Raw genomic sequence first — 12,260 nt, 5'->3', positions numbered from 1 at the left:
CCTGTGCAATCTCTTCTTGCCCTTTAGTTTGACCCACAGGTCATGGCTCAGCCATGCCGGCCTCTTCCCTTCCTTGCCTGATTTGTGGAAACAAAGTGGATTTCAGCAGAAATGACTCTGTGTAGGTTACTTATCGCTGTCATCTGCAATCTCTTTCTCCACTGTTAATATCCAAACTTCTGTAAATTCTTTTGTATCTCCTTTTTCAGATGTTCCCCAAACAACATCCCAACTTAGTGCCAATTTGGAAAGTATTTTTCATCCTCCGGATAACTAAAGATCATTTATATGTGAAAAGCTCTAAAAAAAAGGTATCTTTTGCACTGCATTAAACATTACTCCAGAATGCAATAAAATGCATTTCTGATGATTACTGTTAATATAATTTTTTCCAGCAGATATCACATTTTTCCATTTACAGATATATTCCAGTGTAATAGAGACCTTAGAAGACATTTGGAACTTTAACTAAAGAAGGGTTATGCAAAAATAGATGTCAACTCTAATATATTTTTGGACAGATAACAATGGCTACCTAAACCTCCATTCTTCCTGTCCCTTTAGAAGTTTGAAATGTGAGCCAACAGTGTGCCCAGGTGGCCAAGAAGGCCAATACCGTCCTGGCTTGTATCAGAAATAGTGTGGCCAGCAGGACTAGGGAAGCGATCGTCCCCCTGTACTCGGCACTGGTGAGGCTACACCTCGAGTACTGTGTTCAGTTTTGGGCCCCTCACTCCAAGAAGGACATTGAGGTGCTGGAGTGTGTCCAAAGAAGGGCAACGAAGCTGGTGAAGGGTCTAGAGCACAAGTCTTCTGAGGAGCGGCTGAGGGAGCTGGGGTTGTTTAGTATGGAGAAGAGGAGGCTGAGGGGAGACCTTATTGCTCTCTACAGCTCCCTGAAAGGAGGTTGTAGCGAGGTGGGGGTCGGCCTCTTCTCCCTAGTAACAAGCGATAGGACAAGAGGAAATGGTCTCAAGTTGAGCCAGGGGAGGTTTAGGTTGGATGTTAGGAAAAACTTCTTCACTGAAAGGGTAGTCAGGCACTGGAACAGGCTGCCCAGGGAGGTGGTTGAGCCCCCATCCCTGGAGGCATTTAAAAGATGTGTAGATGTGGTGCTTAGGGACATGGTTTAGTGGTGGACTTGGCAGTGCTAGGTTAACGGTTGGACTTGATGATCTTAAAGGTCTTTTCCAACCTAAACGATTGTATGATTCTATGAAAATTATTTTATCATTTATTATTCACTCAGCAGCGATGAAAATATCACCAAAGACATTTGGATTTCAGAAAATTGTAGATTACCTGTAGTTAGAGTTGGAAACAGATTTGGCAACTATGTGGTTAATATTGACATTTAATGGCAGTTCTGCCAACTTTCAGCCTTTGTTATCGTGTATAAACTAGTTTTTCAAGTGTATCTCATTGTTTATGTCACCAACACCTCACTAAAGTAATAGGATCAGAATTTCACTAGATCAAAACTTCAGATCTGGATAAAGGTGCACCCATAACATTCTTTTAATCCTATAATTTTCTATATCTTGTAAAATATATTTGGCATACAATTTGGAGTTTTGTTAACTAGAAGAGGAAGAGGTCTCTTGCTAGTTAGGGGTTGGTGGAAACCTCATTTAGTTCATGTTACAAGTTCAATCCCTTGGATTCCACTGTAATTTATAATTAAAGCTAAGTAAAAAAAAAGTTCTTAGTATTAATGCACTGTATTTATGCATATGCAATGTTTGTTATGTAATCATGCTGAGAAAGGAAGCTGTGCTATCAAAAACAGAGGAGCAGATGTTCCAGCACAGCCTACTAAAATGGACATAACCTTGTGTAAACTTCAAGACTATTCTAACCTTTTTGTCATAACTTGATATCCACTCTTACAGAACGTGCAGCATAGACTTTGCAACGAATGTGAAGTTTTCTTCTTTTTTGTAGACATTTCTCTAGATAAAAAAGAATAGCTGTTTTCCTTATTTGTGTACAAACTCTTTCTTGTGCTGAATATCTCTTTTAGAAAGCCTCAATAAGTTACTGGTATTCCAGATATGTTTGTGATGGGCTTGCATTGAAATACTCTGAAACTCTTTTCTCCTTAAGTTCCCTTTCTGAAAAGACTCAGTGGTGACAGTTTGAAGTGGGTTGGACTATAATGTTAGTGTCATGAAAAACCGGAGGGCTTTAAACCCTCTAGTCCTCTGAGTTTTTTATATTCTAAAAGAGCTGATAAACTCCAGAAAAATAAAAGACAGCAAAGAAATGCATCATCACAGCATTAAGGCACAGTGCATGGCCACTACTTTATAATGTCAGATTCTCCAGTTACTACTTATTTTTCATTGCATTCCTCCAGTTCTAATGTCTTTTTTTTTTTTCTTTTCTGTTTTTCTATCCAAATTTTTGCAGAATTTATTATGAGGTGGATAACCAGTCACCAAATGTTAGACACTCATTTTGTGGACTAGACAGGCACAAGTAAAAATTCCTATAATAATGTTTTGGCTTCAGTATGGATCAATAGAAGCACACACACTTTTATAACTGCCTGAAGACTTTTTTTCCCTTTTCATTCCTACATGCTTTTATAATTATTTATTATAAATATGGGATGTAACATAATTTTAGGACGTTTTCTAGACTGGTTTTTTTTTTATTTTTGTATAATCATAATTATCTGATTGCATAATTTCATCTACACAACTCTGTTTTCCACATGGAGCTTTTTTTTTTTGCTGAATTTGGACTAAAGTAAACAACTTCTGGTCTGTAACAATTTGGGCTAATGGTTACAGTGAAACACACACTGGTGTTAGCATCTTACATGAGTACTGCAGTCTGTTGCTCAGGTAACATACTCAAAATGTACTTGACTTTATGCTGCATCAAACTGTATTACATTAAATGTTTGCCCATTATGGACTGTTTCCAACCTTTGAATGCATTATACATGCCCAAAACATACAAACATTTCACAGATGCAGTTGGATGTATACCTTTTACATACACACTTAGAGAAAAGAATTAGAATTATTTTTAGGTGTTTCCAAGAGCAGCTGCAAAGTGCAGACACGGGTATAGAAACTCACACTCTGAGACAAAGGCAAATGAAGGCTAGGTAAAGACCATAAAAATGTACTTTATGGAGGTAATCTTTCAGAACAGAGCGAGTGTAGCAGTAATAACCAATGATGTACAGTTGTGAAGGTATTTTTTCCTATTTTTCTCTTCTCTGCTTTTTTGAATGCTATAGAACAATGCTGGAAGATCATTTCCCCGCTCAGGACCATACAGCTAGTAAAGGTTAAGCACCACCTAGCTATAGCTATCTATATGGGCCTTGAATTTACCAAATGTTGCACAAATGCATCATCTTTTCTTTGATTTCCTTTTTCAGATAATTTCTTAAAGCCCTAATGAGTTCACATATGATAATCACTCAAAGATATAATTTATTAACCTATTATACTACTCATCTTCTATAAATAACCTCTGTACTTGTTTCTCCTGTTTCTTCATAAAACAATGTCATGTCATCTGCTGAATTTCTTTCTCTTTTAAGATATGTTTCTGCTTTGCTGACCAGCTTCTGCTTTAAGCAGAACTTGAAACAAAACCAAAAAACAGAACCATTGTTCTGAACCTGTCGGTTCTTAAAACACAGAGTATCAAGATACAACACGGCACCTTCAATTTTGAGTAAATACAGATACACCAAGGATGCAGTAAGGAACGGTAGATTTTTGTTAAACCCTTGTCACTTTTAGGGACACAGCTTGGTAGAAATCAACATATCTTGAGGAATTATAGCAGCAGGTAAAAAGTGGTTCAATCAGTTCAGAAGGCTCAAGTCATGACATATGAAATAGCAGGACATAAGAGGCTTAGAACAGAAAGAGTAAGCATGTTCTCTGCTAAGGAAAATTTTTGACCTGAGTCATTAACCTCCCAATAGATGAAACTATGGGAATATTGATGGAACAACCTTAATAATGACTGTACAGCAATGGCATCTCCTTAAATCTTCAGAGCAAGTAGCTTATACAAAACTATTATGGTGCGTCTAGTTTTTTCTTTAATAAATCTGTGCATTTTCTGAAAGCCGCTGGACTTTCACATATGGCAGGGATTGCAGTACATTCTGATGACTGCTATAACTTTTACCTAACTTTCCTCAAGGTGTCCTAGGCTGCTAATTTCATGTTGATTAAACTATGCCAGTACCAGATTGTCGTCATTGTCATTGCCTTCAGTCAAATATAGTGTTTTCAGAAGTGGTAGAAGTGGATATAACTTAGGGCCCTAGAAACATTACATGAACTGATCGTGGGTAATCTCATCAGCATTTTCATACATCAGCCATTGTTATAATGGTATTTGATGTATACAAATGCGTTGCACTCAACAAAAGATTAAAAAATTACTGCTCCTACCCACCCTATTGAACGGAATGACAGCTAACGTACACTAATGACAGCTTCATGGTGCTGTCAAGTATCATGTGTCCTTTTATTGTGATTAATGATGTAACCCTCATGTGGTTCAGGAATTTGTAGCATCATTTTACTTCTTGAAACTCACTGGCCTGTTGGTGGTCCTGTTCTCTTTTTTTCTCAAGGCAGACAAAAGACTTCTCCGACAATGAATCTATAGTGCTAAAACACATGCATTAGATTGAGGTAATTTACACTTAAACATCTCAGCTCCTGTCGGCAACTTCCCTTTGAAATAGCTCAAATGGTTTTTCCACTTAGGAAGCTTTTTTTTTTTACGCATTCTCTGCTGAAATAGTTGCTGAGATAAGAGGCTGTAGTTCTAACTGCTTCCACAATGTCTGCTTAGAACATGAGAGACAACACTGCAGAATAAAGAAGGGTCATGGTTTTGTTATGCTTGATATCTGTAGGTACAGGACATAAAACCACTCTGGAAGTGTGTTCTTCTTCCGGAGGATCAGAAACACAGATAGCACAATGCAGTGTGCTTTTCACTGTATTTGGAAAATGTCTTTTAGGGCAAAGTTGCTATGAACGCACTTCTCCAAGCCTGAGCTCCTGTAGGCTTTGTTATCCTTCAGTCATCTAAGGAAAGTGCCTGCTGCAACACTTCTTGGCAAGGAACAAGTCACCAGGCTGTGAAAGAGACAAGCATGTGTTAGTCTTTTTCTGCCCTTCCTTTTTCCTAGCCTCCCTTACATTCCCTGCTACTGCTTTGACCAATGTTTTTCCAAAAGGGGTACCTGAAGTTTACATATTGCTATTTGGATGTGTGTCATCCTGTAATCCTTGGCCATTTTAATTTCATCTGCAAAATCACTACTTGCATTTGCACATATAGGCAGTGTAGTCTTAGGGCTGTTCCTGCTGCAGTTTAATCTCTTAACATTTTCAGGGCATTTATAGGATGTGCATGCAAATAGGTTTTGCAACACAATTTTCATTGTCTAAATTAATGAACAATTGATAGGAGGGAAGAAGAAAAGATATGAACATTTTATTTGTAGGAATCAACTTTTAGTTGGCAATAGATAAAAGAATTTTTTAATGAAAATGTGTGTGCAAATATGAAGGGTATTAAATAACAGAGCAAAAAAGGTCTTTTCTAGACTTCAGTATTCTTGAATCTGGCCTTTGGTAAATTTAAGGGCATGACATTATAAATCCACCCTTTTCAGTTTCTAGAACCTGCCATTTTGTTTCACTTTGCTCCCACCTGCTTTCAGCAATCACTTCATAGATCCTGTTAACTTCTCTTTTAGAAGTCTTTTTAGAAGTCTTTAGAAGTGTTTTTAGAAGTCTTTTAGAAGTGTGTTAGCCTACACTTCTTTACACATCACTAAAACTTTCAGCAGCCTTATATGAATTATGTAATATATCTACTTCTGAATATTAATGCATATGTGTGAAACCTATACCTCCTATTTACAATTGCTTATATTGTTCTAAGATGGCATGTGGCTAGGTTTTTTAGATCATATTTTGCATAGCTTCCAGCTTCAAAGCCAGACATATTTTTACATCCTGTACTTTTTTGTGATTTTTGATCCTCTCCTTCCTGCATCTTTGTGCATGTCTGTTTTGCAAGTGAAGTATGATGCTAGTGAATATATTTTGAGCACATTTTTCTTATTTAGGTAAGAATTTGCATAAGTAACTTCTTCTCTGCCCCCATAGGCAGATACTTTATGTCTATTAGTGACTGAATCTCAAGTATCAGCTGAAATGCTGAGAATAAGGTTTGGCCTCACAGGTCTTTTAGTCTGCCGCCTTTTTGGAGGTTTCTGTGCTATGGACTGCTGTCTGCTAGTAAGTGTTCTAACATGCACATGGATTTTGCTTGAGCTTCTGTTAGGTGGTAGTGAATTCTTGTCTCTACTGCCTTGCTCTTCCTAGGAACAACTTCTTCAGAAATAAAACTATAAATTAGAATCTCTTTAGATTAATATTGCCTGAAAGAAGGAGCTTCAGAATAAATGCATTTTTGTGTGTGATTTATTGTATTACAGAAAATATCTACCTAAAATTCTTTATGAGATAGGAACATCCTAACACTAAATAGAAGACTGTCTCTTTAGTTGGTATTGCACATTACGGCTTTATACATCCACTTAGATCACAAATAAAAATATATAGCAGCATAGGTGATCTCTAAACCAAATCTGTGATGACATCAGGATTTACAGATGTCACTTAATTCCATGTGAATTATTGCATAAAACAAGAAGGAAGGGACTATGGATTAAACACAGCACTTAGCATGAGCATAACTATTCTGTTCTCTCACTTCCGTTGTGAATTGAGGCAACCCAATTAACCTCTGTACCTCTGTTTTGTAGTCTCTGCAATGGGCATAATCAATCTGTATGATGGGAACACTGTGAGGTTTAATTAATTCCTATTTGTAAAGCACTTTGAGAGTCCTGGATGGGAAGCGCTCTATAAATGCAACTAGAAGAACAGAGTTCTAACATGCTGTTATAAAACCCTGTGCATGTTTTTCTAACTTATAAGTCTTTTGTTGGTCATTCCATGAAAAAAATGAGACTTACATTTTCAGTGCGATAGAGAACGATTCTCCAAGTTCATGAATGTCTTCAAGCTCTGTGTAGAATGTGAACATCTCAAATCATTGAATACATGAAACCTTTTTTTTTCCTTGAAATGAAAGAAGGAAATACCCTCCACTTACATGTGACTCACTTGAACAAATGAAACCTGTTCTGATTTCTGAAACTGCATTCTAAATTTCACACATTCAATTTCTTCCAGATCACCACAGACCTGAGGCAGCGTTGCACAGACAGCCATACTGGAACCTCGGCCTCTGCACCTATGGCTGCAGGCATCATTGCACTGGCACTGGAAGCAAAGTAAGATCCGAATTATATTCTGAAAAAAAAAACCAAAACCCTGCAAACAACACCCCACCCCAAAAAACCCTGAAACAACCAACCCATATATAGACTAGACTAGAATAGTTCAGTGTGGCAATTAATCACGGACTCCGCGTAGGAGTTTAGGCAAAGACAAGCGAAGACAAGTGAAGACGACTTTATTTTTACAATCTATCCCTCTTATAATATGATCTAGTGTTCATGAGCAAGCAAAACTTATTTCATTGGCTACTGTCTTGTGTCCACGCGTCTCTTCAGCGTTACTTATTGGTTCTTCAAGCTGGTGCACGTGAATTCCTCTTTCAGGGATGTATCTAATCTCATCCTTATTTTTCTGCCTCTAAGTTTCACAAACTTGTTTGTAACAAGCCTCAAGGGCACAGCTGCATTCCTGTGAACCTGTTTGTAACAAGCCTCAAGGGCACAGCTGCATCTCGTCAAAGTAAAACACTATCTCATTTATTCTCACAGTTCAGTTGGAAGGGACCTACAATGATCATCTAGTGCAACTGCCTGACCACTTCAGGGCAGACCAAAAGTTAAAGCATGTTATTAAGGGCATTGTCCAAACGCCTCTTAAACACTGACAGGCATGGGGCATCGACCACCTCTCTAGGAAGCCTGATCCAGTGTTTGACCACCCTCTCGGTAAAGAAATGCTTCCTAATGTCAAGTCTGAACCTCCCCTGACACAGCTTTGAACCATTCCCATGTGTCCTGTCACAGGATACAAGGGAGAAAAGATCAGCACCTCCCTCTCCACTTCCCTCCTCAGGCAGCTGTAGAGAGCAATGAGGTCACCCCTCAGCCTCCTTCTCTCCAAACTAGACAACCCCAGAGTCCTCAGCTGCTCCTCATAGGACATGCCTTCCAGCCCTTTCACCAGCTTTGTTGCCCTCCTCTGGACACATTCAAGGAACTTAACATCCTTCTTAAATTGTGGGGCCCAGAACTGCACACAGTACTCAAGGTGAGGCTGCAACAATGCTAAATACAGTGGGATAATCACCTCTTTTGACCAGCTGGTTATGCTGCGTTTGACGCATCCCAGGATGCGGTTTGCCCTCTTGGCTGCCAGGGCACACTGCTGACTCATGTTGAGCCTGCTGTCAACCAGCACCCCCAGATCCCTTTCTGCAGGGCTGCTCTCCAGCCACTCCTCTCCCAATCTATACTTGTGTCCGGCATTACTCCATCCCAGGTGCAGAATCTAGCATTTGTTCTTGTTAAATTTCATGCCATTGATGATTTCCCAATGCTCCAATCTATCTAGATCCCTCTGCAAGCCCTCTTGTCCCTCGAAACAGTCAACAGCACCTGCCAGTTTAGTATCATTGGCAAACTTGCTAAGGGTGCATTCAACTCCTGCATCCAGATCATTGATAAAAATATTGAACAGAATTGGCCCTAGCCTTGAGCCATGAGGAACACTGCTGGTGACCGGTTGCCAGCCAGATGTAGCCCCATTCACTACAAGCCTTTGAGCCCTGCCCTTCAGCCAGTTCTTCACCCAGCACACTGTGTACCTTCTCATCTCACAGTTGGACAACTTGCCCAGAAGGATACTGTGAGGGACAGTATCAAAAGCCTTACTAAAATCCAGAAAAACTACATCCACCGCCTTCCCTTCATCCATGAGGCAGGTGACCTTATCATAGAAGGATATCAAATTAGTTAGGCAGGACTTTCCCTTTGTGAACCCATGTTGACTGTGCCTGATGATTGCATTGTCTATATGGATAGATCTGGCACCTTTTATTCAGGAATCTCAAAGTGCTTTAGAAATTCCGTGTCATAGAAATTCACAGTACCCTTCCAAGGTCAGGAAAGATTAGCATGCTCATTATACATGCAGGAAAGATGACATGATGGAAATGACTAGCTGGCAGAGTACTCGGTGTTGAAATAACTTGAAATGTTGTTGAGCACAGGCAGTTTCCACTGACTGGTTTAAGGTATCTTCACAATGGCTTAAGGTACCCTCACTGTGCTGCCCAGGATCTGCTGTACTCTGCAGGCTACTGTAGGTCGCCTCTTGCATTTATCAGGCTCCTTTTCACATTCTGTGTTCTTGAACGTTAAAAAAAGTATTGGGACAGTGCTATGCTAGTATGAACATAAATTAATACAATATGAAAAAAAAACCACACTTATGTGTGTTGAAACAAGCAGTCTGTCTTTTCTAATGGGTCAAGTTCCACAGCTTTAAAAAAAGTAGATAATATAGCTCCTTAGTCCTTTTACCTCTAGCTCAGAAAAGCTTTCTCAGCTGCAGGATTTTGCTCTTCATGTCTAATATGTATCTTTAATGTGCTTTATGTAACAGCAGAAATATTAGAGGTAAATTTGTCTTTCAAAATCTTATGCATTACTCTGCTGTGTTGGATTATATTTGCAGGTCTAAGTTGTAATGCTCCACCCCAAATCCTGCTTGAAATCAAATATTTCTAAGTGCTAAGAGACTGATTTTATTAAATTCTGAGGAAAACTGGTTTCCTTTGAGGACACTCAGTTCTTTTGAAGGAAGTAAAAAATTTGTGCACAAAGTCATTTCAAATGGTGTGTAATTTGTAGCAGCAAGTTTATGTTTCCATTTTTAATGTTGCTTTTTCAAAGAAACCATGGGCCAGTATTCAACACAGAATACATTTTTGTTGCTGAATTATAGTCATGCAAATAAGAAATTGTAATTGAAAAGCTGATATAATCTTAAGTAGTCCAGCACTTGTATCATTATAATTAATTTTCTTAATGCAATCAGTAAAAACAAAACTATTTTTAAAAGTTAGGATAATGCTATTATTTTCCAAAAAACCCACATTCTTTTCGATCTCTTCTTAATCTCAGCTGTAAAATACTTAAGTTCATTCAAAACAATCTGCATATACAGATAAAATTGCATGTGCCAAAACTTAATTTTGTGGAAATTTTTTATAATTACTTTTGAATGCATGAACATTGCTGGCAATTCAGAGTTTGTATCTCTGTATAGCATTTTGTGTTCATTTTCTAACAAATCATTGTTGTAACTGAAAGTTTCAAAGAATTATAGAACACTGCCTACAGCCAAGCTATTGCTGATTGTGATGTCTTAAGACACACTGAGAATCTTAGACTTTACACAGACTTCGTTCTCTGTATATTTTGTTGAGTATACTGATGGGAAATGCAGGTTACTGCCTATAGACTAGCATCTTTCTTTCCAAATTAATAGTATCTATGATAACAGATATGATAGGAATAAAGAAAAAAATGTATTAAAGCTTCACATGTAGTGATGCAGGCAAAATGCGCCAGTGAATAAATATCCTAGTCACTTTTTATATTTTTAGTACTCTGTTGCATGGTACAAGAGATTCAGGGTGAAAATTTATCGATTTTGCCTTCTTTCAGATTATGTTCAGTTTCAGTAAATTGAGGGTTCTCACTTCATTCCAAATTAATAGCTGAATAATTTCAACTGAATTATTTTAATTGCATCATAAATGTTCTTTTCATGCATTTTACCACTTCATTTCCCTTCCATTCACTAACATTACTCTACTATGAGTACTACTAATCTTCTGAATAGAGCCACCATCAGAAATGAAAAAAAAAAAAGAAAGCCTTCCTTGCCATTGGATTTTTCTTCTGTAAATTACTAATATCTAACATTCCTAATATCCAACCTAAACCTCCCCTGGCACAACTTGAGGCTATAGTTCCTCTAGTCCTATCACTTGTTAATTGGGAGAAGAGACCGACCCCCAACTCACTGCAACCTCCTTTCAGGTAGTTGTAGAGAGTGATAAGGTCTCCCCTCAGCCTCCTTTTCTCCAGGCTAAACAGCCACAATTCCACTCCTCATAAGACTCATAAAACTGAACACAGTATTCGAGGTGAGGTCTCACCAGTGCTGAGTACAGGAGGACAATCACTTCCCTAGTCCTGCTGGCCACACTATCCCTGATACAAGCCAGGATGCCATTGGCCTTCTTGGCCACCTGGGCACACTGCTGGCTCATATTCAGCTGGCTGTCAACCAACACTCCCAGGTCCTTTTCTGCCAGACAGCTCTCCAGCCACTCCTCCCCCAGCCTGTAGCGTTGCATGGGGTTGTTGTGACCCAAGGGCAGGACCCGGCACTTAGCCTTGTTGAACCTCATACAGTTGGCCCCGGCCCATCGATGCAGCCTGTCCAGGTCCCTCTGTAGGGCTTTCCTACCCTCCAGCAGATCGACACTTCCACCCAACTTGGCGTCTTTTGCAAACTTCCTGAGGGTGCACTCAATCCCCTCATCCAGATCATGGATAAGGATATTGAACAGAACTGGCCCCAATACTGAGCCCTGGGGAACACCACTTGTGACCAGTTGCCAACTGGATTTAACTCCATTTACCACAACTCTTTGGGCCTGGCCATCCAGCCAGTTTTTTACCCACTGAAGAGTACACCCGTCCAAGCCATGAGCAGCCAGCTTCTCCAGGAGAATGCTGTGGGAGACAGTGTCAAAGGCTTTACTAAAGTCCAGGTAGACAACATCCACAGCCTTTCCCTCATCCACTAAGTGGGTGGAGGATTCGGGTTATATTTTTCTCCTGTGATACCTGCAGATTTAGGTGATTCTAAATAAATGCTAGGAATTTAAAAAAAAACACAACCCCTATGAAAACATAAATTTTAAAGCCATCTTAAGTATTTTCTCCAATAATTTTAAAATATATGGCATATAAAGGACACATGATATTGTGGCTCAACATAAAGGCTTAACTGGAACTAGTCTGCATACAGCTAGAGTCTGCATTTACATAGGTTCTTCCTTAAAATCCATATTAGTGCCTGTCCTAATAGCACTAGTGTTTATGTGAGATTTTTTTAAAGATA

At 39.0% G+C, this 12,260-nt stretch overlaps 1 protein-coding gene across 6 annotated transcripts in view; it reads left to right on the top strand.

Moving 5' to 3' along the window:
- The window catches only part of LOC104012734 (proprotein convertase subtilisin/kexin type 5), a 206,167-nt gene that overhangs the window by 134,378 nt on the left and 59,529 nt on the right, over positions 1 to 12,260 (top strand). For all 6 annotated transcript variants that reach the window (XM_087760253.1, XM_087760255.1, XM_087760254.1 and 3 more), the window contains one exon: positions 7,272 to 7,372. In XM_087760253.1, coding sequence (XP_087616379.1) covers positions 7,272 to 7,372 — 101 coding nt within the window. The remainder of the gene's footprint in view (positions 1 to 7,271; positions 7,373 to 12,260) is intronic.

Source organism: Nipponia nippon, unplaced genomic scaffold (genome assembly GCF_047370975.1).
Source record: "Nipponia nippon isolate SJK-2023a ecotype South Korea unplaced genomic scaffold, ASM4737097v1 scaffold_22, whole genome shotgun sequence".
Lineage (NCBI taxonomy): Eukaryota > Metazoa > Chordata > Aves > Pelecaniformes > Threskiornithidae > Nipponia > Nipponia nippon.
Note: the sequence above shows the minus strand (reverse complement) of the source record. Positions and strands in the feature narration are given on the sequence as shown.